The sequence below is a fragment of the Panthera uncia genome, assembly GCF_023721935.1.
Source record: "Panthera uncia isolate 11264 chromosome C1 unlocalized genomic scaffold, Puncia_PCG_1.0 HiC_scaffold_4, whole genome shotgun sequence".
Taxonomy (NCBI): Eukaryota; Metazoa; Chordata; class Mammalia; order Carnivora; family Felidae; genus Panthera; species Panthera uncia.
The window spans coordinates 63,056,938-63,083,959 of NW_026057585.1; the positions used below are offsets into that span (position 1 = coordinate 63,056,938).

At 39.0% G+C, this 27,022-nt stretch overlaps 1 protein-coding gene across 1 annotated transcript in view; it reads right to left on the reverse strand.

The window, feature by feature from the left end:
* ZYG11A (zyg-11 family member A, cell cycle regulator) overlaps positions 1 to 27,022 on the reverse strand; it is a 77,699-nt gene extending 50,677 nt beyond the window's left edge. Inside the window, 2 exon segments of the mRNA XM_049618873.1 lie at positions 13,487 to 13,652; positions 26,780 to 27,022. Of these exon segments, the coding sequence (XP_049474830.1) occupies positions 13,487 to 13,652; positions 26,780 to 26,869 (256 nt within the window). The 5' untranslated portion in view covers positions 26,870 to 27,022.

A 27,022-nucleotide genomic window follows, 5' to 3' on the forward strand; every position in this document is an offset into this window, starting at 1 on the left:
CAATTTGACAGTAAATTTCATATATTAAAAAAAAAAAAAAAAAAAGAAATACACTTGTTATGAGCACTGGGTGTTGTAGGTTAAGTGCTGAATCACTATATTGTATACCTGAAAGTAATATTACACTGTATGTTAAATAACTCAAATTTAAATTAAAAAATTTTTGAAATGTAGTAAGGGGCACCTGGGTGGCTCAGTGGGTTAAGCATCTGACTCTTTTTTTTTTTTTTTTTTAATTTTTTTTTTTAACGTTTTATTTATTTTTGAGACAGAGAGAGAGACAGAGCATGAACGGGGGAGGGTCAGAGAGAGGGAGACACAGAATCTGAAACAGGCTCCAGGCTCTGAGCCATCAGCACAGAGCCCGACACGGGGCTCAAACTCACGGACCGCGAGATCACGACCTGAGCCGAAGTCGGATGCCCAACCGACTGAGCCACCCAGGCGCCCCAGCATCTGACTCTTGATCTCAGCTCAGGTCGTGATCTTACACTTCGTGAGACTGAGTCCCATTTTGGGCACTCTGCTGACAGCAGAGCCTGCTAGGGATTCTCTCTCTCCCTCTCTCTGCCCCTCTCCTTCTCACGCATGCGCTCTCTCTCCCTCAAAATAAAAAATAAATAAATAAAATAAAATAAAATAAAATAAAATAAAATAAAATAAAATAAAATAAAATAAAATAAAACAAAATAAAATAAAATAAATGTAGTGAGAGTTCTAAAGGAAACAAACAAGAACATGATAGAGGGGTAAGGAAATGAAGAAGGAAAACAAGAATCCTGTCTCTCTGAGGAGGCTGAGGAGGTGATGTTTAAGCTAAGACCTGAAGGACATGAAAGGTGAAGGTAGTAGTTGTCATTCTAGATGGAAGGAAAAGCTGAAGTCCTGATGTGGGAAACAGGTTGGCTTTTTCTGTGAAATAAGAGCAAACCAGTATGGCTGAAGCACAGTTGATGAGGGGATACCAGCATCTGACAGGTTAGAGACAGAGGCAAAAAGAGTCAATCGTGCAGACCAGGGCAAGAAACTGACTTTTTACCCTAAGTACAAGGAGAAGCCTTTCAAGAGTGACAGAGGTAATGTCCAGATATGATTAAACTTTAAGAGGACTGTTTGCTGTGTGGCAGAGCTTGCCAAGGGGCAAAAGTAGAAGTGAAGAGAGTGCATATGAGGTCAGAGGAAAGGAAAGAAAAGGTATCTATGATAGGAGGTAAGAGGAAAAGAATGAGATATAGATTTGAAAGTAGAAAATGTTTCAATATTACCAAGGAGAGAAGAAGAAATGAAAAATGTCACTAAACAAATAGGTAGATGGTCATTTTGGAGATGGGGAAAAATGGCAGTGTAGTAGATGCTGCAATAGGACACCTAGATCCTTTTTAGGAACAAAGGACTTACTACTAGATCTGTTGGGAGTGCCAACAGCTAACAGCCCTCATCTATGGGGACTACACTGGCTGTAATCCAATGGGACAAACAGTTGTCCCACCCAAGGTCACACCACTTCCCCATGCAGACCCATTTCCAAAACTGAGTTGGGAGGTATAAGGTCCAGCGTTCACAGCCCAGCTCAACACAGATCTGAATAGTTGAGGACTTTTGCATCTGTGTTCATGACAGAGATTTGTCAGTAGTTTTCTTTTATAACATCTGTGTGGTTTTGCTGTTAGGGTAATGCTGGCCTCAAAGAATGAGTTAGGAACTATGTCCTCTGTTTCTATTCTCTGAAAGAAATTATAGAAGAATTATGGTATAATATAATCCTCAACAAAATATTAGTAAACTGAATCCAACAATGTATAAAAAGAATTCTACACCACAACCAAACAGATCTGAGTAGTTGTTACACCTTCAGAATTCCCCAAAATATCAGTTGGCATTCTAGATTCTATAGATTTTAAACCTACAAGACTGAAGTATAAACACTTGAAATTAACGGGCACAAAGACAGTATTTAAAACTGTGGGAATGGATAACATGGGAATGTAAAAGAAGGAGCAAGACAAAGGTACCGAAAACATTTACATTTAAGGTCAGTAGAATGAGGAATAACAGTCATAATAGCAACTAACAGCTGCTGAATGTTCTAAACGTTTTAGATATATTAACTCTCCAAATCCTCATAAAACCCAATGAGGTAGGGATTATTGTTAGCCACATTTTGCAGATGAGTTGAGGCATACTAAAGTTAAGTAGCTGGCCCAAGGAAACATCTAATAGTCATGACTGTACAAACCTAGACAGTCTGGCATCAGAGCCAGATATCTTAAAACTTTAATTTGTACTGTCTTTCAAGGGGAGCTAGATAAGGAAACAGATCAGCAGCACAGCCACTGAGGAAGGAAGAAAACCAGAAAAATATGATGACTGAGCAGCCCAGAGAAGAAATGGCAGTATATCCATGAGGCATCCTGGATATGCGGTTCTAGAGCTTAAAATAAAAGTACTGTGCTGGGAACTCTGGGGAATCGGAGAATAAGTGGTAGCTAAACAAGAAGAACAAAAATTTAAAAAGATTACCCACAGACCTAAAGAGTGTATAAAGTGAGATGGGTACCCAAGATGGAACCTTAAGGAATATAAAACACTTAAGGGATATATAGAAAAACAGGAGCATACAAGGAAATTATGGCAGAGTAACCAAGGATACAAGAAAAAAACAGAAAAATGAAATACTCTGAAGTCAGAAAGGTCAAGAGTAATTAATACTAAAAGTCAAAGGTACAAGAATTTTCTGATGATTTAATGGATCTAGGCAATGACCATCTATGACCACCAAAATCACAAAACCATCCGGACAACCAGACTTAATTAATCCCCTTAAGGAAGTACAAGGTACAACCAAAACCATCAAACCTGAATACGATCAAGCCTCTACCTCTAACTTTCAATTTATAGGGATCACAGGGATCAGAGGAATAGTCAAAATCACAGCACTGTCAAACAATGGAAAAATCCAGATTGTGGGAAAACACTACAGAAAAACTACCACAATTTCTTTAAAAAAATTAAATAACTGGGGGCACTGGGGTGGCTCAGTCGGTTAAGTATCTGACTCTTGATTTCAGCTCAGGTGTTGATCTCATGATTCCTAAGATGGAGCCCTGCATCTAGTTCCCACACTGACGGTGGGGAGCCTGCTTGGGATTCTTTCTCTTCCTCTCTCTGCCCCTCCCCTGCTCACAAGCATGCATGCGGTCTCTCTCTCAAAATAAGTAAATAAACATTTTAAAAAGTAAAATAAATATATAAAAATAACTGTAAAATCTCTAAACAAACAGAGATTAAACAATCCACTTCTAAACAAACATATGGAGGGGTGCCTGGGTGGGTCAGTCGGTTAAGCGTCTGACTTAGGCTCAGGTCATGTCTCACAGCTCATGGGTTTGAGCCCTGTGTTGGGCTCTGTGCTGACAGCTCAGAGCCTGGAACCTGCTTTGGATTCTGTGTCTTCCTCTCTCTCTCTTCCTTTCTCCCACTTGCACTCTCTCTCAAAAATAAACAAACATTAAAAAAATATATATGGATCAAGGAAGAAATCTCGAGAAATTTTAAATTGTTTTTTGGGTTTTTTTTTCTATTTTATTCTTTTCCCAAGTTTTTATTTAAATTACAATTAGTTAATTACAGTGTAATAAGAGAAATTTTAAATTTGGAACAATATGAAAACACAATTTATCAAAATTAGTGGGATAAAGTGAAAGCAGTGCTTAGAGGAAAAATGACAGCTCTGAATACATATAAGAGAAAAGAAAGATCTAAAATCAATCATCTTGGGGCATCTGGCTGGCTCACTCCGAGGAGCATGAGACTCTTAGTCTCAGGGTTGTGAGATAAAGCCCACCTATTGGGTGTAGAGATTACTTAAAAATAAAATATTAATAAATAAATAATTTTTAAGAATAAAATAAAATCAATCATTTAAATTTCCACCTTAGGAAACTAGAAAAAGAACAAATTAGGGATGCCTACGTGGCTGAGTCGGTGGAGCATCCACTCTTGATTTCAGCTCAGGTTGTGATCTCGGTTTGTGGGTTCAAGCCCCACATCAGGCTCTGCGTTCACAGTGTGCAGCCTGCTTGGGATTCTCTCTCCCTCCTTCTCTGCCCCTCCCCTGCTCACGTGTGTGCACGTTCTCTCTCCCACAAAATAAATAAACATTAAAAAAAAAAAAAAAAGAACAAATTAAATCCAAATTAAACAGAGGAAAAGAAATAGTAAGAATTAGAACAGAAATCAGTGAAATTGAAAATGTGAAATCAATATAAATCAATAGAGAAAAATCAACAAAACCAAAAGCTGGTTATTTAAAAAGTCCAGGTTAAGTTTAAAAAAAAAAAAAAAGAAGAAAAAAAAAAAAAGAGGAGACAAATTACTAGTATCAGAAATGAAAGAGAAGGGACACATGGGTGGCTCAGTGGCTCAGTCGGACTGAGCATCCGACTCTTGATTTCAGCTCTGGTCTTGACCCCAGTGTCATAGGATTGAGCCCCACATCATTCTCTCTCTCCTAATAAATAAATAAACTTAAAAAAAAAAAAAAATAGAAGCAGAGGACATATGGACATACTTCCTAACTAATTCTTTGAGGCAAGCATTACCCTAACAGCAAAACCACACAGATAATTACAAAAGAAAACTACTGATAAATCTCTCTTATGAACACAGATGCAAAAATTCTCAACAAAATATCAGTAAACCAAATCCTCAACAAAACACTAGCAAACCGAATCCAAAAACATATAAGAAGAAATCTGTACCACAACCAAATGGATTTATCCCAGGTATAGAAGGCTGGCTCAACATTCAAACATCAATTAATGTAACCCATCACATGCAAAAAGGAAAATCACATGATCATATCAATAAATGAAAAAAAAAAAGCATTTGACAAATCCAACATTCATTCCTAATAACAACTCTAAGTAAACTACAAATAGAGATGAATTTCCTCAACTTGAAAACTATTTACAAAAAATCTACAACTAACATACTTAATGGTGAGAAATTCAAAACTTTCTCACTAAGATAAGGTACAACACAAGGATGTCCCCTCTCACCACTCCTTTTAAACACTGTACTGGAAGTCCTTGCTAATGCAATAAGACAAGACAGAGAAAAAAGAGATTAGGAAGGAAGACATAAAGCTCTTTGTTCATGGGTGACATATTATTTATGTGGAAAATCAGAAAGAATCACAAAAAAATAAAACAAAACAAAAAAACAACGCCTGGAACTAATATTACAGCAAGATTGCACAATACAAGGTTACTATACAAAAGTGACTAGCTTTCCTATATACCAACAATGAAAAAGGGAATTTGACATTAAATAGAATACCATTTACATCAACACCCCAAAACAATGAAATATTTAAGTATAAATCTAAAAAATTTTGTACAAGATCTATATGAGGAAAACTAGAAAACTGATAAATGAAATCAAAGAACTAAATAAGTGGGAGAGATATTCTATGTTCATGAACAGGAAGATTCAATGTTATAAAATATCAGTTTTTTGCATTATTCAGCCATAAAAAAGAAAGAAATCTTACCACTGGCAACAACATGGATGCAGCTAGAGACTATAATGCTCAGTGAAATAAGTCAGTCAGAGAAAGACAAATACCATATGATTTCACTTATATGTGGAATTTAAGAAACAGATGAGCAAAGAGGAAAAAAGAGAGGGCGAGAGAGAGAAAAATAAGCTAAGAAACAACTCTTAACTGTGGAGAACAAACACTCCTGTTACCAGACTGGAGGGAGGTAGGGGTATGGGTGAAATGGGTGATGGGGCTAAGAAGTGCACTTGTGATGAACATTGGGTGACGTATGGAACTGCTGAATCACTATATTGCACACTTGAAACTAATATAACACTGTATGTTAACTACACTGGAATTAAAAAAAATTTTTAGGGGCACCTGGGTGGCTCAGTGGGCAGAGCATCCGGCTTTGGCTCAGGTCGAACTCTCAGTTCATGAGTTCGAGCCCATACCGGACTTGCTGTTGAAAGCCTGTCAGCACAGAGCCTGCTTCAGATCCTCTGTTCCCCTCTCTGCCCCTGCCCACTTGCACTCTCCCCCAACATAAATAAATATCCAAACAAAAAAAATTTTTTTTCAAGTTATCAGTTTTCCCCAGGTTGATATACAGATACAATGCAGTCTTAATAAAAATCCTAGCAGGTTATTTTGTGAATATCAATAAACTGGTTCTAAAGTTTATATTCGCCTGGGTGGCTCAGTCAGTTGAGCTTCAGCTCAGGTCATGATCTCACGGTCCATGAGTTCGAGCCCCATGTCAGGCTCTGTGCTGACAGCTCGGAGCCTGGAGCCTGCTTCAGATTCTGTGTCTCCCTCTCTCTCTGACCATCCCCCGTTCATCTCTGTCTCAAAAATAAATAAACATTAAAAATATTTTTTTTTAAAGTTTATATGGAGCATGCCTGGGTAGCTCAGTTGGTTAAGCATCTGACTTCAGCTCAGGTCATGATCTCATGGTTAGTGGGTTCGAGCCCCACGTCAGGCTCTGTGCTGACAGCTCAGAGCCTAGACCCTGCTTCGGATTCTGTGTCTCCCTCTCTCTCTGCCCCTCCCCTGCTCGTGCTCTGTCTCTCTCAAAAATAAAATAAACATTAAAAAAAATTTTTAATAAATAAATAAAGTTTATATGGAAAGGCAAAAGACCTAGAATAGCCAACATAATATTGAAAGAAAAGAACAAAGTTGGAGAGCTGACCCTACGTAACTTCAAGACTCACTATAGGGGCGCCTGGGTGGCTTGGTCGGTTAAGCGTCTGACTTCAGCTCAGGTCATGATCTCACGGTCTGTGAGTTCGAGCCCCGCATCGGGCTCTCTGCTGACAGCTCAGAGCCTGGAGCCTGCTTCCGATTCTGTGTCTCCCTCTCTCTCTGACCCTCCCCCGCTCATGCTCAGTCTCTCTCTGTCTCAAAAATAAATAAACGTTAAAAAAAAAAAAATTAAAAAAAAAAAAAGACTCACTATAAAGCTACAGTAATCAAGACAGTGTGGTACTGGTAAAAGAATAAAGATATTAACGGAACAGAAGAGAGAGCCCAGAAACAGACCCACATAAATATAGTCAACTGATCTTTGACTCAAAGAACCAAGACAATTCAATATAGTTTCTTCAACAAATGATGTTGGAACAAATGGACATCCACATGAAAAAACAGAAACAAAAAAACATGAATCTAGACACAGACCTAACTAACACGTTTCACAAAAATTAACTCAAAACAGGGGCGCCTGGATGGCTCAGTCAGTTGAGCATCTGACTCTTGATTTCGACTCGGGTCATGATCTTAGGGTCTGTGTATTCAAGCCCCGAGTTGGGCTCTGTACTGCCAGTTTGGAGTCTGCTTGGGATTCTCTGTCCCCCTCCCCCGCTCTCCTGCTCACGGAATCAAAAAATAAACAAACATTAAAATAAAAAGCATTAAAAAAATTAATTCAAAAACAGATCACAGATTTACCTAACTGTAAACACAAAACAGATTTACCTAACTGTAAAACACAATACTATAAAACTCCTAGAATGTAACAGAAGAAAATCTATGGGTATAATGGGTATAGTAATGCCTTTTTAGATACAACACCAAAGGCACAATCCATGAAAAAAATTATTGATAAGCTGGACTTCATTAAAATTAAAATTGTGGGGCTCAGTCAATTGAGAGTCCAACTTCGGCTCAGGTCATAATGTCACAGTTCATGAGTTTGAGCCCCACATCGGACTCACTGCTTTCAGTGCAATGCCTGCTTCAGATCCTCTGGCCCCCTCTCTCTGCCCCATCCTCACTCACTCTCTTTCACCCAAAAATAAACATTTAGAAGTATAATAAAACAAAATTTGATTTAGCTTAATTCAAATAAAATTAAAATCATATGTTCTGTGAAAGAGAATATCCAAATAATTAAAAGACAAGCCAGACTGGGAGAAAATAATTGCAAAAGGCATATCGGATAAATGACTTATCCAAAAACATATAAAGAACTCATGCGGCGCCTGGCTGGCTCAGTCATTTGAACATCCAACTTTGGCTCAGGTCATGATCTCATGGTTTGTGAGTTCAAGCGCCGCATGGGAGTCAGTGCGAAGCCTCTGTCTCCCTCTCTGCCCCTCCCCAACTCACATTAGTGTGTGCTCTCTCTCTCTCAAAAATAAACATTAAAAAAAAGAACGCCTAACAATAAGAAAACAAAAACAAGAAAACAAAAACAATAAGAAAACATTCCAATTAAAAAGTGGGCCAAAGACCTGAAAAGACCTCACCAAAGATGATATATAGATGGCAAATAAGCATATGGAAAAGATGCTCCACATCACACGTCATCAGGGAAATGCAAATTAAGACAAGAGTGAGACAGCACTACACACTTATTAGAATGGCCAAAATCCAGAACACTGATAACACCAAAAGTTGGGCAGGATGTGAAGCAACAGGAGCTCTCATACACTGCTGGTGGGATGCAAAACGGTACAAAAGCCATTCTGGAAGACAGTCTGTCAGTGTCTTACAAAACTAAACATATTCTTACCATATGATCTAGCAATCACATTCCTTGTTACTTACCCAAAGGAGATGAAAACTTACGTCCACACAAAAACCTGCACAGAGATGTTTACAGCAGCTTTATTCAATAATTGCCAAAACTTGGAAGCAAGACATCCTTGGGTAGGTAAATGAATAAACAGTGGCACATCCAGACAATGGACTATTATTCAGCACTAAAAAGACATGAGCTATCAAGCTATAAAAAACATGGAGTGAAATGCATATTAGTGAAAGAAGCCAATATGAAAAGGCTACATACCACAGGATTCCAAATATGCAGAACTATGGGGACAATATAAACATCAGTGATTGCCAGGCATGGGAGGAAGGTATGAAAAGGCAGAGGACAGAGGATTTTTAGGACAGTGAAAATATTCTTTATGATATAATGATGGGTATGTCTTTATACTTTTGTCCAAACCCACAGGATACACAACACCAAGAGCGAACCCTAAACTAAAACATGGACTCTGGGTGACAATGAGGTGTCAAAGGTAGAGTCCTCCTTAGTTAAAAAAAAAAGTACTATTCTAATGAGTGACGTTGACAATAGGGGAGGCTATGCATGTGTGTACCCTCAATCTGGTTGTAAATCTAAAACTGCTCTAAAAAATAAAGTCTTAAACACACACACACACACACACACACACACACACACACACAGATAGAGATATATACACATATAACATACATATTGCAAAATAATACGAGATAGCCTGTAGATCAAAAGAGGCCTAAAAACCCTATCAACCGATCACAATATATGGACCTCACCTAGATACTAATTCAAACAAAGGTTTTTAAAAGTTGTAAGACGGGGCGCCTGGGTGGCTCAGTTGGTTGAGCGGCCGACTTCGGCTCAGGTCATGATCTCACGGTCCGTGAGTTCGAGCCCCGCGTCGGGCTCTGTGCTGACAGATCGGAGCCTGGAGCCTGTTTCAGATTGTGTCTCCCTCTCTCCGACCCTCCCCCGTTCATGCTCTGTCTCTCTCTGTCTCAAAAATAAATAAACGTTAAAAAAATAATAATAATAAAATAAAAAAAAATAAAAGTTGTAAGACAATCAGTCAAAATGAACGCTCATTATCTGATATTAAAAAACGAATATTAAAATTTTAAGTGTTAAATTAAAATTACGGTTATGTATATACAATTTACAAGCCCCACTCCCCACCTACATTTACAGTTGAAATAACATAATACCTGGGATTTACTTCAAAATATCTGGGGGCAGGACAAAGGTGGGTAGGTGTGTGGAAGATGCAAGATTGGCCATGAGTTGATAATTGTTTAGGTTGAATATACTGAGGTTTATTTACATTTTCTAGTTTTGTACATTTCAAAAAGAAAATCAACTATATTTCTGTACACTAAAAATGAACAATCCAAAAATGAAATTAAGGGGCACCTGGGAGGCTCAGCTGGTTAAGCTGGATTTGGCTCAGGTCATGATCCCAGGGTCTGCCCCTTCTTCTCTGCCCCTCTCCCTCTCTCTCTCAAAAAAATAAATAAATATAAGTAAATAAATACGTAAATAACAAAAATGAAATTAAGAAAGCAATTCCACATAAAATAATATCAAAAGAATAAAATACTTAGAAATAAATTTAACAAAAGATGTGTAAACTTATATGCATGAACTAGAAAACACTGTTCAAAGAAATGAAAGTCTAGTTTAATAGAAAGTTAACCCAAACTCATGAAGATTTCAAATGGTTAAGATGGCAAAACATTAGAAAATAATTCAAAATGATCTAAATAAATAGACATCATGTTCATCATCAGAAGACTTAATGCTGTTAAGATGGCAATGCTCTCCAAATTAACGTACCTATTTGATGCAATCCTTATTCAAATCCCAGCTGGATTCTTTGTAGAAACTGACCAACTGGTTCTAAACTTCATACGGAAACATAAAGGACCCAGAATAGCCAAAACAATCCTAAAAAGAGAATTCTCACTTTCGAATTTCAAAATTTACTACAAAGCAACAGCAATCAAGATAGGGTCATACAGACAAAAGGATAGACATATTGCTTCGCAGAACAGAAATGAAGGTAAGAAATAAACACAATGCTCTGTGGTCATCTGATTTTTTAAAAGGGTGCCAACACCATTCAATAGTGAAAGAATAAGCTTTTCAACAAATAGTGATGGGACAACTGTATAGGCACATGGAAAACATAAAGCTGGACTCTTACACTTCATGCCATATACAAAAATAAACTCAAAATGGACCAAAAACCTAAGAGTGTAGGAGTGAAAAAACCAACACTCTTAGAAGAAAATACAGGTATAATCTTTAGGACCTTGGATTTGGCAATTAATTTTTATTTATTTTTTTTTTTTAATTTTTTTTTTCAACGTTTTTTATTTATTTTTGGGACAGAGAGAGACAGAGCATGAACGGGGGAGGGGCAGAGAGAGAGGGAGACACAGAATCGGAAACAGGCTCCAGGCTCCGAGCCATCAGCCCAGAGCCTGACGCGGGGCTCGAACTCACGGACCGCGAGATCGTGACCTGGCTGAAGTCGGACGCTTAACCGACTGCGCCACCCAGGCGCCCCGGCAATTAATTTTTAGATATGATACCAAAAGCATAAGCCAGAAAAGAAATGGATAAATTGGACTTCATGAAAATTAAAACCATTTTTGGGGCACCTGAGTGGCTCAGTCGGTTAAGCATCCGACTTCGGCTCAGGTCATGACCTTGCAGCTTGTGAGTTTGAGCCCCGCGTTGGGCTCTGTGCTGACAGCTCAGAGCCTGGAGTCTGCTTTGGATTCTGTGTCTCCCTCTCTCTGCCTCTCCCCCGTTCGCACTCGTCTCTCTCTCAGAAATAAACATTAAAAAATTAAAACTGTTTGTAAGTCAAAACACACTATCAGCAAAGTGAAAAGAGAATTCATAAAATGGAAGAAAATAATTGCAACCATGTAACTGATAAGGGACTTGTAACAAGAAAATAAGACATGGGGATGTAATGTACAGCATAGGGAATATAGTCAGTAATATTGTAAAACCTTTGTATGGTTAACAGATGGTAACTAGATTTATCATGGTGATCATTTTTTTAAATTTCTGGGGCTCTGTGCTGACAGTGCTGAGCCTGCTTGGGATTTTCTATTTCTCCCTCTCTCTCTGCCCCTCCCTCTCTCTCTCTCAAAAATAAATAAACATTAAAAAAAAAAGTACTCGGCAATCACAAAGAATGAAATCTTCCCATTTGGAATTACGTGGATGGAACTAGAGGGTATTACGCTAAAGTGAAATTAGTCAGAGAAAAACACATATCATATGATTTTACTCATATGAGGAATTTAAGATACAAAACAGATGAACATAATAAGGGAAGGGAAGCAAAAATAATATAAAAACAGGGAGGGGGACAAAACATAAGAGACTCTTAAATATAGAGAACAAACAGAGGGTTGCTGGAGGGGTTGTGGGAGGGGGTGGGCTAAATGCAGGCATTAAGGAATCTACTCCTGAAATCATTGTTGCACTATATGCTAACTAACTTGGATGTAAACTAAAAAATTAATAATTTTTTTTAAATTAAAAGAATAAGTAAAGAAAAAAAAAAAAGAAAAAGAAAGAACTGGGCAAAGGATATGAATAGACATGTCTCCAAAGAAGATATAAAAGGCCACATATTATACAATTTGATTTATATTAAATGTTCAGGAAAAAAAAACAACAACACAGAAATAAAAAGTCTATGAGTAGTTGCTTAGGATTGGGGGATGGGTAAGGAGTTTCTTTTTGAGGTGACAAAAAATGTTCTAAAATTGTGATGACAGCTGCCCAAATCACTAAAAACAAAAATAATAGTACCATTGAACTGTACACTTTAAGTAGGTGAATTATATAGTATGTGAAACACATCTCAGTAATTTGTTACCAAAAGCCTTTATATTAAGAAAAAACTGATAAACATTTAAAAAAAAAAGTGGAGATGCCTGGGTGGTTCAGTTGGTTAAGTGTCCCACCCTTGATTACAGCTCAGGTCATGATCTCATGGTTGTGAGTTCAAGCCCTACACTGGGTTCTGCATAGACTGTGCGGAGACTGCTTGAGATTCCCTCTTTCTCTGCGCATCCCCCACTTGCACTGTCTCTCTCAAAATAAATAAACTTAAAAAAAACCAGTAACATGATAAATTAAACACCATTTAAAATGTTCAACATCATTACTCATTAGGGAAATGCAACAAAACCACAATAAATACTTCACATCCACAAGGAAGGCTGTAATCAAAAAGTAAAATAACTTTTGGTGAGGTTTTGAAAGCCTCACTACAAGGGGAAGTAAATGAAAAGATTTTTAAGTCTCATATTCACAACGAAAAGAGTAGGAGACAAGACTATAGGAAAAGCACTTCAAAAGCTAGAGAGCAAACAGATGAGTGGGAACTTGGTTTAGTTCTCCATTGTCTTCACTCTGCTAAGCTAATAGCAGGATAAACCTAGAAACAAGACAAATTTCCTGCAAGGGATCCCAGAAAGACTCTGAGATTCAAATCTCCACACAAATAAAATGGAAATTATTTCCCTATTGCCCATCCATTTGTTGTGAGGAGTAAAACAGGAACTGGATATGAAAGCACTCTTCAAATAGTAAAATGCTTTAAGAGTACAATATAAAGAAACCTTATCAAAAAAAATTAAATAGGGATACCTGGGTGACTCAGTTGGTTAAGTGTCCAACTCTTGATTTTGGATCAGGTCATGATCTTACAGTTCATGGGATCGAGCCCCACACGGGCTTGGCATTCTCTCTCTCTCCCTTCTCTCTCTGCCCCTCCCCCGTGCACTCATCCAAGAGTGCTCGCGAGTGCACACTCTCTCTCAAAATAAAGAAATAAACTTTAAAAGATTAAAATAAAAGAGCGTTATTATTACCTTGCCATGTCATCACCCCAAGGAATCGATCAGCTACTTCCTGAGGGAAACTCCAATGCTCTGGAAGGCACAATGTTCCATCAGATCTTTCAGGACACAATTTCTCTAGGTTAGCAATCAGGAAGTTCAGGCAGATGTTGACCAAAGAGTAGGGAGATGCCTCCTCCTAGAAAACAAACTTTGTTAGAATACATCCAGAAAAACTCAGCACAGAAGTAGACCATGCAAAAGACATCAAACTAGTTGGTAAGGATATCTGAAGATACATTCTCCTTACCCTAGTGGTGACTTACATGATTTATATGTAACGAAACCACCTTATTCCAACTGTTAACTGAATGGAAGATTTTATCTATTTCTGTTGTATCTTGAAAAAAAAATAAGTTCTCTCAATCCTTCACTCATCACCTGTTGTGTGCCAGCCATTGAAAATACAGGGATGAGCAAAATATTATTTTAATCCTTTTGGAGCTAATAGTGGGGAACACAACCAAGAAATCTGACAATTTCAATGAAACACAAGGGGCAACTCAAACAGATATCACATGGTCATTCACTCAACAAATATTTATTACTCAGTGATTACTATGTCCCAGAGGATAAGGCCTGTCTATTCTTTTTTTTTTTTTAAGTGTATTTTTTTAAGTTTATTTATTTATTTTGAGAGAGACAGAGTGCGAGCCGGGGAGGGGCAGAGAGAGAGGAAGAGAGAATCCCAAGCAGGTTCTCCACTGGCAGCAAAGAGTCTGACGCGGGGCTCAGACTCACAAACCATGAAATCATGACCTGAACCAAAACCAAGAGTCAGACACATAACTGATTGAGCCATGCAGGTGCCCCAGGCCTGCCTATTCTTACCCTCAAGTGTTCACAATGTAAAAGTGTGCTATACCAGGCTGCTGTAGAAGAGTAAGAACTGACAGTGAGGTGAGAGTAAAGAGGCATATGGTCTCTTTCTCCTCTAAGAGAAACTGGCATTTGTTTATCCAACAAATATTTGAAAGGCATGGCACTGTATCAGTCACGAAGAGATAGACATAGGTCAAACAGAGGTTGTTACCTTTGTCAGAGGCTTCAACATGGGATAATTCCTTGACTTCCACACCACTTTCAAATGATTAAGTTCCCTCAATGACCCAAAGTAAAAATTACTCCTTTGCAAATACCCTCAACTCCTTATTCCGTCTCCAGACAAAACTCCATTCTTAGAAGAACTCTACTAACTAGTTTTTGTGGCAACACGCAGCAGCTAATCATCTATGGGAAGGAGGAAGATTCCCATAACATAGCATGTCACAGCAAATTCATAATCATTAACTTCAAATTAGCCCTCCGTAGCTCTGAGACAGTTGTCTGTCCATAAGGTCTTCAAGACAGGGTACTCTCCCAACATCAGGCAAGAATTATTCCATGCCTTCTACTTATTCCTCAAATGCATTTTATGCTATCAGAATCTGACTCACTTCATGGAGAAAAATGAGGCCATCTCACCATCAAATTTAGCCGGAAAATGCATGCATCTTTCCTTTACTTTCCTCTTACATGGAAAATGGGGGGGGGGGGGGGTTTGCGGGGCACCTGGGTTAGGCATCCAACTCTTGATTTCAGCTCAGGTCATGATCTCATGGTTCCTGAGTTCAAACTCCACTTGGGATTCTCTCTCTCTGCTCTTCCCCTGCTTGTGTGTGTTCTCTCTCAAAAATAAACTTTAAAAACAAAAACAAACAAAAAAAGAAAATGTGTACCTCCTTGCAAAGCCCAACACTTCCACATGTGCTGACTTCATCCCCCCTTGCCTTGGTCCCTCCTATCATTTCTTCATGCATACATCTTCAGAGTATCCTCAAATGGATCATTCTTAACATATAATTTGTTCTGCTATATACCTTAAAAACAAAAACACCTTCTGCCGAAACCCACATTCTCTTCAGTTACTCCTCTTCATAACTAAATTTCTCCAATAAGTTCACATGCTATCCAGTAGTCCCCCACTTATCCGCGTATCCACAGAAGATGCGTTCCAAGACTCCCAGTGGATGCCTAAAACTGCCCACAGTACCAAACCTGATACAGACTGTTTTCTCCTCTACATACCTAAAATAAAGTTTAATTTATAAACTAGGCACAGTAAGAGATTAACAATATACTGTAATAAATTATATCAATGTTGTCTCTCAAAATATCTTAACTGTACTGTACTCATCCTTCTTGTGATGATATGAAATGATAAAATGCCTACATGATGAAAAGCAGTGAGGTGAATGCCACAGGCAGTGTGAAGCAGCATTAGACTCCTAATGATTTTCTGACAATATGCCAAGAGAAGATGACCTGAGGGGTGCCTGGGTGGCTCAGTTGGTTAAGTGTCCGACTTCAGCTCAGGTCATGATCTCACGGTCTGTGAGTTCAGGCCCCACGTGGGGCTCTGTGTTGACAGCTCAGAGCCTGGAGCCTGCTTCAGATTCTGTGTCTCCCTCTCTCTCTGCCCCTCCTCTGCTCACACTCTCTCTCAAAAATAAATGAACGTTAAAAAAATAAAATAAAATAAAACAAACGATGACCTACTTCGGGACTACAGTTGATTTAGGGTAAGTGAAACCACAGAAAATGAAACCTCAGATAAAGGGAGACTACTGTAATCACTTTCTTCCTACTCATTTCTGTGTGTGTGTGTGTGTGTGTGTGTGTGTGTGTGTGTGTGTTTTAAATTGAGGTCTAATTTACATATAGCAAAAAAATTACTTTTTGGTGTACTTAGTTCCACAAATTTTAACAAATGCATAGTCATGTGCCACACCACAATAAACATAGAGAACAGTTCTATAACCCAAAAATTCCCATGTCCCTTTGTAGACAATCCCTCCCACCAACCCCAAGCAACCAAATCTGTGTTTGTCCCTAGAGTTCTCCCTTTTCCAAAATGTCATATAAATAGAATCATACAATATGTAGGCCTTTTGAATCTGATTTCACTCCCCATAAAGGATTCAAGATTCTTCCATGTTGTGTTTTTGTAATTAGTTCCTTTTTTATTGCTGAGAAGTATTATACCGCATGTTCCACAATTTTATCATTAAGGGCAGTTGTATTATTTAAAGTTTTAGACAGTTTTGAAGAAAGCTGCTATAAATATTCATATAAGTTTATGTGAATCTGGGTTTCATTTTTCTTGGGTAGTTTCCTAGGAATGGGATTCCTGGGTCCCTGGGATTCCACACTTCCTACTAGTCTATATTTAACTTTATGTAAGAAAAGTGCCAACCTGTTCTTGCCAAGTGGATCTACCATTTTGCATTCCCAAAATTTTAGTTGCTCCAACTCCCCAGGTCAGAATTCATGTCCAAAAGACTGAGGGAAGCAAAAAGATTCCCTGAAAGAGTCTCAGGAGACTTCTACTTAGGTCTTAAAAGCCAGAATTGGTTTACAGGCCCATGGGAAAATGGAGATTATACTTCATGTGGGTAATTTCCACACATCTATCTCCCAGGTCACTATCTCTTTGTTTAGTGGTATATATTTCTTCACAGTCTAATTGTATATTGTTCTTTTTTCATGACTTATTTCATCTTTTATATCTTTACTTTTAAATATACTTATAGTGTTTTAATAATCCATTTCCTTAATTTTCTTGGAATGTAATCCTGTTGTTGATTCTGTTGAATTTTACTCATGGAGATTCATGGTTCATAAATTAACATTGTGAACGCACTTTTAATGGGATTTTATTTACTGGACTCCTATGAGGCCTGGGTAGAAGACATGTCACAGGGGCGCCTGGGTAGCTCAGTTGGTTAAGCATATGACTCTTAATCTCCACTCAGGTCATGATCTCATAGTTCATGAGTTCAAACCCCACACTGGGCTCTGCACTGAAAGCGTGGAGTCTACTTGGGATTCTGTCTCTCTCTCTCTTGCACTCTCTCTCTCTCAAAATAAATAAGCTTAAAAGAAGAAAAAAGATGTTCACATCAGAGAGATTCTGCAAAACTATGGTTACCCCAGGGGAAATACCAAGGCTCACCCTGATAATTTCTCAACTATAGATTTCCTGAACCAAGCAAGAAACCCTAAATGTGGGGCCCAGTCAGTTAAGTGTCCAACTCTCGATTTTGGTTCAGGTCATGATCTTGTGGTTCATGAGATTGAGCACCACGTTGGGCTCTGTACTGACGGTGTGGAGCCTGCTTGGGAGTCTCTCTCTGCCCTTCCCAAGCTGTGCTGTCTCTCAGAATAAACAAACAAACAAACAAACAAACAAAAAACCCTGAATGTGTGTGAAGACAAGCCTATGGTAGCAAATTTTTTTTTAATGTTTATTTATTTTTGAGAGAGAGAGACAGACAGTAACAGAGACACAGTGCGAGCAGGAGAGGAGCAGAGAGGGAGACAAAATCCAAAGCAGGCTCCAGGCTCCGAGCTGTCAGCAGAGAGCCTGATGTGGGGCTCGAACTAAAAACCTTGAGATCATGGCCTGAGCCAAAGTCGAACGAATTAACTGACTGTGCCACCCAGGCGCCCTGCAAATTGTTTTTTTGTTTATTTATTTTTGAAAGAGAAAGAGCACAAGTGGGGAGAGAGGTAGGGAGAGAGGGAGACACATACTCTGAAATAGGCTCCAGGCTCTGAGCTGTCAGCACAGAGTCTTATGCAGGGCTCGAACTCATCAACTGCGAGATTGTGACTTGAGCCAAAGCTGGATACCTGACTGAGCCACCCAGGCACCCCAGTAGCAAATTTTAAGCAGGTATCTTTCTACTCAAAATCCACGCCAAAACTGACAGCATTCCCCATTTCCCTTTCTCATAAGCAAATTTTTTTAGATCTACCATTTCACTAAAGTAAAGCCAGCCTTTGTTAGCCCATATTAGTTTATATTATATATATAGTTATAGTTTACAGTATCCACTCAAATTCCCTACCAGATTTTGGCAAAAGCCTAGCCTCCAATCCCAAGTTATTGATATTGGTAAATGTCAAAGATTTAGGGTCTGCTTACAGTGATGTTTTCCACTTTATCTGGATTAGGTGGGGGTGCTGGGGATTTCTCTTACTTTGCAAATGTTTGTAACATTTGATCCCAAATATTTAGTTTTAAGATTTTCTAACATTATTTGCCATATTACTACATGACAGCTCCATTTAAAAAATATAGCATAGTAGGGATGGCTGGGTGGCTCAGTCAGTTAAGCACTTAATCTGTTAAACACTTAATCTGTTAATTTAATCAGTTAAGCACTGACTCTTAATCTCAGCTCAGGTCATGATCTCACATTTTGTTGGATTGAGCACAGCATAGGGCTCTGCACTAACAGCGAGGACCCTGCTTAGGATTCTCTCTCTCCTGCTCTCTCTTCCCCTCCCCTGTGCACTTGCTCTCACTCTTTCTCTCTCAAAATAAACATTTTTTAAAAAGAACAAAAATAAAAATATAGTATACTAAAGACTAAATCCACATAAAAGATATTTAGAAATTTATAAAACATTCAGGGGCACCTGGGTAGCTCAGTCGGTTAAATGACCAACTTCAGCTCAGGTCATGACCTCACAGTTTGTGGGTTCGAGCCCCACGTCAGGCTCTGTGCTGACAGCTCAGAGTCTGGAGCCTGCTTCGGATTCTGTATCTCCCTCTCCCTCTGCCCCTCACCTGCTCATGCTCTGTCTCTCTGTTTCTCAAAAATAAACAAACATTAAAAAAATTATTTAAAGAAAATTTATAAAACATTTCAAATATAAAAATAAAATATAATATAAAGTATATTTTTAAAATACGCTTTTGTATTTATCCCATAGCTTAAAATGAATATACCAGTATGTTTGCAGTCCCTTTCTGATGCTATTTCCCATCCCTTCACCCAGAGGCAATCATTATCTTGTATACTATTTAGTTCTCCATGTCTGTAAACTTTATGTAAGCAGAATTGTACTACAGCACTTGCCACCTACCTCCTACCCAGACTCACTCCTTAATCTTCTCTACCCTGCTCTCTACTGGAATTAAGCAGATCTCCTGAACAGATTCCCTTGCCCTGCTGTCAGTTTGGTTCTGACAACATGAAACTCTCAAAGAAGACAGAAGGGAGGTGAATGAAGTTAGAACATGTATTTGTTTCCTAGTGGGGCTAAAATTACCACAAAAAATGAGATGACTAACTCTGGAAAACAATATGGAGGTTCCTCAAAAAATTAAAAATAGAACTACCCTACGACCCGGCAATTGCACTACTAGGTATTTATCCAAGGGATACAGGTGTGCTGTTTCAAAGGGACACATGCACCCCAATGTTTATAGCAGCACTATCAACAATAGCCGAAGTATGGAAAGAGCCCAAATGCCCATCGATGGATGAATGGATAAAGAAGATTTGGTGTGTACACACACACACACACACTGGACTATTAGTAGGCAATCAAAAAGAATGAAATCCTGCCATTTGCAACTACGTGGATGGAACTAGAGGGTATTATGCTAAGCAAAATTAGTCAGAGAAAGACAAAAATCATATGACTTCACTCATATGAGGACTTTAAAACACACAACAGATGAACACAAGGGAAGGGAAGCAAAAATAATATAAAAACAGGGAGGGGGACAAAACAGAGGAAACTCTTAAATATGGAGAACAAACAGAGGGTTACTGGAGGGGTTGTGAGAGGGGATGGGCTAAATGGGTAAGAGGCATTAATCTACTCCTGAAATCATTGTTGCACTATATTACAACTAACCTGGATGTAAATTAAAAAAATAAATAAAGACTGAGAAAAAAAAATGAGATGGCTAAAAACAACAGAAATTTGTTCTCTCACAGTTCTGGAGAACAGAAGTCCAGAAAACAAGTCCCCTGAGAGCAGGGCCATTCTCCTCTGAAGGCTCAAGGGAAAAACTGTTATCAGCTTGTAGAGGCTCCTGGCTCTCCCCAACTGAGGCAGCATAAATGATCTCTGTCTTCATCTTCACATGGCCTTCCTCCCTGTGTCTCCAGGTCTCAAATCTCCCTCCATTCTCTCATAAAGATTCCACTAATCTCATCAAGATTCTTAACATTTGTTAAGACTTGTTAATGATTTGTTAAGGTTGCCTTGGGCTGTGTCCCCCAAATCACTCCTTTAAAATTAGCCCTCACTCCTTGCTATAGACTGTGTTCCTCAAAAATTCTTATGTTGAGGGGTGCCTGGGTGGCTCAGTCAGTGAAGTGTCCAACTCTTGATTTTGGCTCAGGTTATGATCTCAAGGTTTGTGAGTTTGAGCCCCACATCCAGCTCTGCACGGACAGTGCAAAGCCTGCTTGGGATTCTCTCTCTTTGCCCCTCCCCTGCTCTCTCTCTCTCAAAATAAATAAATATTAAAAAAATTTAATAAAACAAAATCTTTCCCAAAAAAGTACAATAGGGGAAAAAAATTAAGTACAACTAAAATAGCTTTCAGAAATAAAGCTGAAATAAAGATATTCTCAAACAAAAAGCAGAGAGAACTTGTTGCCAGCCAATCTACACTATAAGAAAGGTTAAATGTTCTTTAAGCTGAAGAAAAAGGAAAGAAGATGAATATTTGGGATTTAAGAAAAAGGGAGTAATGGAAATGGAAACGTGGATAAAGAGAAAAACTTTTTTATTTCCTAATGTCTTTAAGAAATAACTGGTCAAAGCAAAAATAAAGAAATAAATTGTGCAATTTATAACATGGAGAAGTAAGAGGTATATTATCTCACTAGCACCAAGGACAAAACAAAAGGGAAAAAAAATCAAAGAATACTGTTTTAAGGTAAACTGCTATATTTAAAAAAAAAATTTTTTTAACGTTTATTCATTTTTGAGAGACAGAGCCTGAGTGGGGAAGGGGCAAAGAGAGGGAGACACAGAATCTGAAGCAGGCTCCAGGCTCCGAGTTGTCAGCACAGATGTGGGGCTCGAATTCACGAACAGTGAGATCATGACCTGAGCTGAAGTCGGATGCTTAACCAACTGAGCCACCCAGGTGCCCCTAAACTGATATATTTTAAAGTAGAATGTGATCAAGTCAAATGTGTATTTTAAAACCCAGAGCTGTGACTCTCAAACTTCTTGGTTTTAGGACCACTTTATACTCTTAAAAACTGGATTCTATCTATCAACATGTTACTACATAAGTTAAAACTGAGAAATCTTTAAAACCTGTATTAATTCATTTAGAAATAAAAGAAGTTAAAAACCCAATTCCACGCTGGGGTGCCTGGGTGGCTCAGTCAGTTGAGCGTCCAACTTTGGCTCAGGTCATGATCTCACAGTTCACGGGTTCAAGCCCTACATCGGGCTCTGTGCTGACAGCTTGCTCAGAGCCTGGAGCCTGCTTTCAGATTCTGTGTCTCCTTCTCTCTCTGCCTCTCCCCTGCTCATGCTTTGTCTCTGTCTCTCAAAAATAAATAAACGTAAAAAAAAAAAAAAAAAAAACCTAAAAAAAAAAGAAAATGGGGCCTTAGAGACCACAGAGGTCCTTAATCCACACTTTAAAAACTGCTACCTTTGAGTGACCATTAAAGACTGACAGAAGGGGGGAGGGGGGAAAGACTGGAAGAAGGTAAAGGAGAGAAGCAGAACTAGCAAGTCAATAGGAGAGATAAAATGAAACTTGAAAAGTGTTCAATTCAAGTCAGGAAAGGAAGAAACAAAATGACAAACAGGACAAATAAAACACAAATAGCAACACAGCAGACTTTAAACCCAACAATTTTGATAATCACATTTACTCTGATTTAAAAGGCAGACTGTCAGACTGAATAAAAGACCTTTTCTACAAGAGATGTGCTTTAAACATGAACAACCATACAGGATTGTCAAATACCAATCATAAGGAAAACGGAGTTAACTATATTAATGTCAGAAAAAGACTTCAAGGTGAGACTATTACCAGAATACATAAAGATAAAAGGATCAATTCATCAGGAAGACGTAATTCCTAAATGTATATGCACTTACTAACAGCTTCAAAATTCATGAAGCAAACTCAAAGAATAAAAAGAAAAATCCAGAGTTGGAAATGAACATTCATCTTCAAACAACTGATAAAAAACAAGTAGCTGGAAAAGGAGTAAGAATATAGAAAATTAACATTATCAACCAACTTCACCTGACATTAATAGATAAAACCCACATATATTGCTGTACAATATATATCTTTAAGTGCACATAAGTGTGCACCAAGATAAATCATATCTGAGCCATAAAACGAATCTCAATAAATGTAAATGGATTAAGGGGCACCTGAGTGGCTCAGTCTGATGAGTGTCCAGCATCAGCTCAGGTCATGATTCTCACAGTTCCTGAGTTCAAGCCTCGCCACTGTCAGTGCAAAGCCCACTTTGGATCCTCTGTCTCCCCACCCCTTTTTGCCCCTCCCATGCTGGTGCTATCTCAAAAATAAATAAACATTTAAAATATATGTATACAAATGGATTAAAATCATAGAGTATTGTCTCTAACAATAATTATGTTTGAAGTCAATTTACAATTTTTTTTTTTTAACGTTTATTTATTTTTGAGACAGAGCATGAACGGGGTAGGGTCAGAGAGAGGGAGACACAGAATCTGAAACAGGTTGATTTCAGATTCGGCCTGTTCTGAATCACAGAACAGAGCTGTCAGCACAGAGCCCGACGCGGGGCTCGAACTCACGGACCGCGAGATCATGACCTGAGCCGAAGTCGGCCGTTTAACCGACTGAGCCACCCAGGCGCCCCTCGTTTGAAGTCAATTTAAAAAAAAAAAAGATGTGTGTGGAGTGCCTGAGTGGCTCAGTTGGTTGAGCACCCAACTCTTGATTTCAGCTCAGGTCCTAGAATCAATCCACGCGAAGGACTCTGCACTGGGTAAGGGGCCTACTTGGGATTCTCTCTCCCTCTCCCCTCTCCCCCTTAAAAAAAAAAAAGATATCTTAAATATCCCCAACTATTTGGTAATGAAGCAATACATTTCTAAACATCCCATGGCTCAAAGAAGAAATCATAATGGAAATTAGAAAATATTGTGAACAATATACCAGAGTTTACGGGTATTAACCAAAGCACTATTGGAGGAAATGTTTGTATTAGAAACAAGATGTAAGGGGCACCTGGGTGGCTCAGTCTGTGAAGCGTCCAACGTTGGCTCAGGTCATTATCTTAAGGTTCATGAGTTCAAGCCCCGCATCAGGCTCTTTGCTGACAATTCAGAGACTTGAGCCTGCTTCAGATTGTGTGTGTGTGTGTGTGTGTGTGTGTGTGTGTGTGTCTGTCTCTCTGCCCCTCCCCCACTCGCGCTATGCCTCTCTCAAAAATAAATTTAAAAACATTTTAAAAAATTTAGAAACAAGTTATAAATTTAATGCCCTAAGTTTCCACCTTAAAAAGATAGAGAGTAAGTTAAACCCAAAGATAAACATAAGAAATTATAAAGATACAAGCAGAAATAAGAGAAAACAGATGTGCAATGGATATAAATCAAAACCAAAAGTTAGTTCTTCAAAAAAACTAACAGTTATTAAATCCCTAGATACAAAGACTAAGAGAAAGTAAAAAGAGAAAACACCAATACCAGGAACAAAAGAGGGAACATCATTACAGATCCTATAAGAATTAAAATGACAATAAAGGTATCCTATGAACAATTTTGCCAATAAATTTGGTAACTCAGATGAAATAGGCAAATTACTTAAATAACTACAAAAACTGATAATCTGTTAATAAGTGCATACATATTTAGGAATGTTATGACTCAATAAATTGATGCTTTTATAAAACATAAAATGAAGTATACGAATAGCTCTCCCAAAGAAATTAGTTTCAGTGGCTTCACTGATGAGTGCTATTAAACATCTAAGGAAGAAATAATCTCAGGGTCATGAGTTTGAGCCCCACATTGAGGGCAGAGTTTACTCAAAAGAAATAATTAAATTTTTAAAAAGGCAAAAAATAATATCTATCCTCCACAAACTCAAAAAATTGAATAGGAAAAAAAATTGAACAGGGAACAATTCCCAATTCATTTTTAAGGCCAGCATTATCGTGATACTAAAACTAGACAAAATATCTCTGGAGAGCAATCTCCCTCATAAACACGGGGCATACAAATACTTAATGAAATATCAGCAAATAAAATCCTGTGGTATATAAAAACAATACATCATGACCATGTGGGGTTTAGATGTAAATGTAAAGTTAAATTCACAATCTAGAAAGTCCACCACATTAACAGAAAAACAACAAAAACATATAATCTTAATAAATGCTGAAAAAGCACTTGACAAAATTCAACACACATTCATGATTTTAAAAATACTCCTGGCAAGGGCGCCTGGGTGGCTCAGTCAGTTGAGCGTCCGACTTCGGCTCAGGTCATGATCGCTCAGGCTGTGAGTTTGAGCCCTGCATCGGGCTCTGTGCTGACAGCTCAAAGCCTGGAGCCTGCTTCTGATTCTGTGTCTCCCTCTCTCTCCTGCCCCTCCCCCGCTCATGCTCGCTCGCGCTCGCTCTCTCTCTCTCTCTCTCTCTCTGTCAAAAATAAAAACATAAAAAAAAAAATTTTTTTTTAAATATACTCCTGGCAAACTAGGAATAGAAGAAAACATCCTTAACTTGATAAAGGGCATCTATGGAAAAACCTTTAACCAGTATCATACTTAAAGGTGAAAGATCTAGAATACAAAGATGTTTACTCTCACCACTTCAACATTTTACAAAGGTTCTAGAGAAAATACAATTTAGAAAAAGGAAATAAAAAGCATAGACTTAAAAAAAAGCATAGACTAAAAGGGAATAAAGTAAAGCTGTCTTTATTTGCAGATGACATAACTGATGAAAATCTTAAGAAATCTTTAAAAAAAAGTGAATCTAGCAAGATTGTAGGATACAAGAGCAATACACCAAAAAATTCTTTGCATTGTTTTTCAAAAATATTTTTACAGTATCAAAAATAGGGATGAATTTAACAAAATATGTCACAGACCTTTATTATCAAAACTACAACACATTACTAAATAAAATTAAAGATGACATAAATGGGAAAATATATATAAGCGAAAATGTGTTAATTTTCAAGATTAATTGAAAATAAAATCTTACCAAGAAAACGAATGTATGCAGTACACTATGGAACCAGGCAGAAAATGGGTTGGTTTGATTTCTAGAGAAAAATCTTGTTTCAATTCCAATTAGCGTCAACAAAAAATGTGCTTGAGATACTGTGCTATAGTACATGCTTAAAAACCCAGCTTTTCCATTAGCTACAAACAAATTTACAAATTATATAGCAGCATTAAAAGTGAATCCAACAGAGTACAGAGAAGTACAGGACAGATCGTTGTAGGGCACAACAATCTTCCAACAAGGTATTGCACGTAAAGTACAACCTCAATGAACGTTTCCTTCCCTCCATATTTTAGGTTGAGCCTTAAGCAGATTTTGAGTTCTAAGAGTCGTGGCCCTTGGGGCGTGGTAGAATGTGCAATTTGACCCCAGAACACCTGAAGTCAAGTTCAGGTTCTTAAGCAAATCAACTAACCTTGAGAGTTCTCAACTGCCCTAGACCACAGAAAAATGGAGACTATCAATGCATACAAAAGACTAGAGATAACCGGATTACTCTAGAAACGCGATACTTAACACACAGCAGAAAATACACTCTCTTGGTTTGCATTTTTGTAGGTGTAGTTTAATAGGAATTCCGTGGAGGGAGGGCGGAAGGGGGTACACGTGAACTGAAAGAATTTCAAGTCTTGGGGTTCTAGTCCCCCCACCCCCTCGCCGGACTCACGAGCGGCTTCCAGCTAGAGTTCCGGGGCACAGGCCTCGGGTACTAGGGACTGCTGGGTCACATTCTCTGCGGAGTACCACGTCCACAATGCACGTGGCAGTACGGTCGAGGTCGGGGGCATTTGGGTTCATTATGACAATAATAAGCGCCACCGTCAACTGCCGGCCAAGCCTAGAGAGTTTACGTCCGAACTTAACACCACTCAGCAAACGGCGGCTGCCTCCACAGATGAGAATCGCAGACCGGAGGAGGAGATGCCCTCTGGTCAGCCGGGGGGCGGGACTCGCCCTCGCCGCGCCTGAACGCTGCGGCGCCAGGTCAGAGCGCTCGGCCCAGAGGCTGGGACGCCCGGGACAGAAAACTCCCTTCCAGCGTGCACTTCCCCGGCGACGACAGGAGCCCAGCCTCGGCTCACTCTTCAGACTTTACCCCACGTCAGCCAAACGAACCAGCAAGTGCCTTCGCACAGTCCCCGACGACTCCCTGGCTAGCGCGGCGTCCCGCCGAGGTTCGCGTCCCCGCCCCGGTGCTCACCTGCACCACGCAGCAACCCAGGGCATCCTTCTGAGCGTCGGGAGGGACGATATTCCTGGGCGACAGGCCCGGGTGCAAGAAGTGAACCATGGCGACCCCCGTCGGCGGGGCGGCAGGAGAGAGCGAGCGTCGAGCGCGGACCCGGATCCCGCGAGAGAAGGGGTCGAACCTCGCTGTGAGGCAGCTGAGGAGCGCCCGCTCCGGGGCAGCGCACGCAGCAATCACGCTGCTCCGTCCGGACCG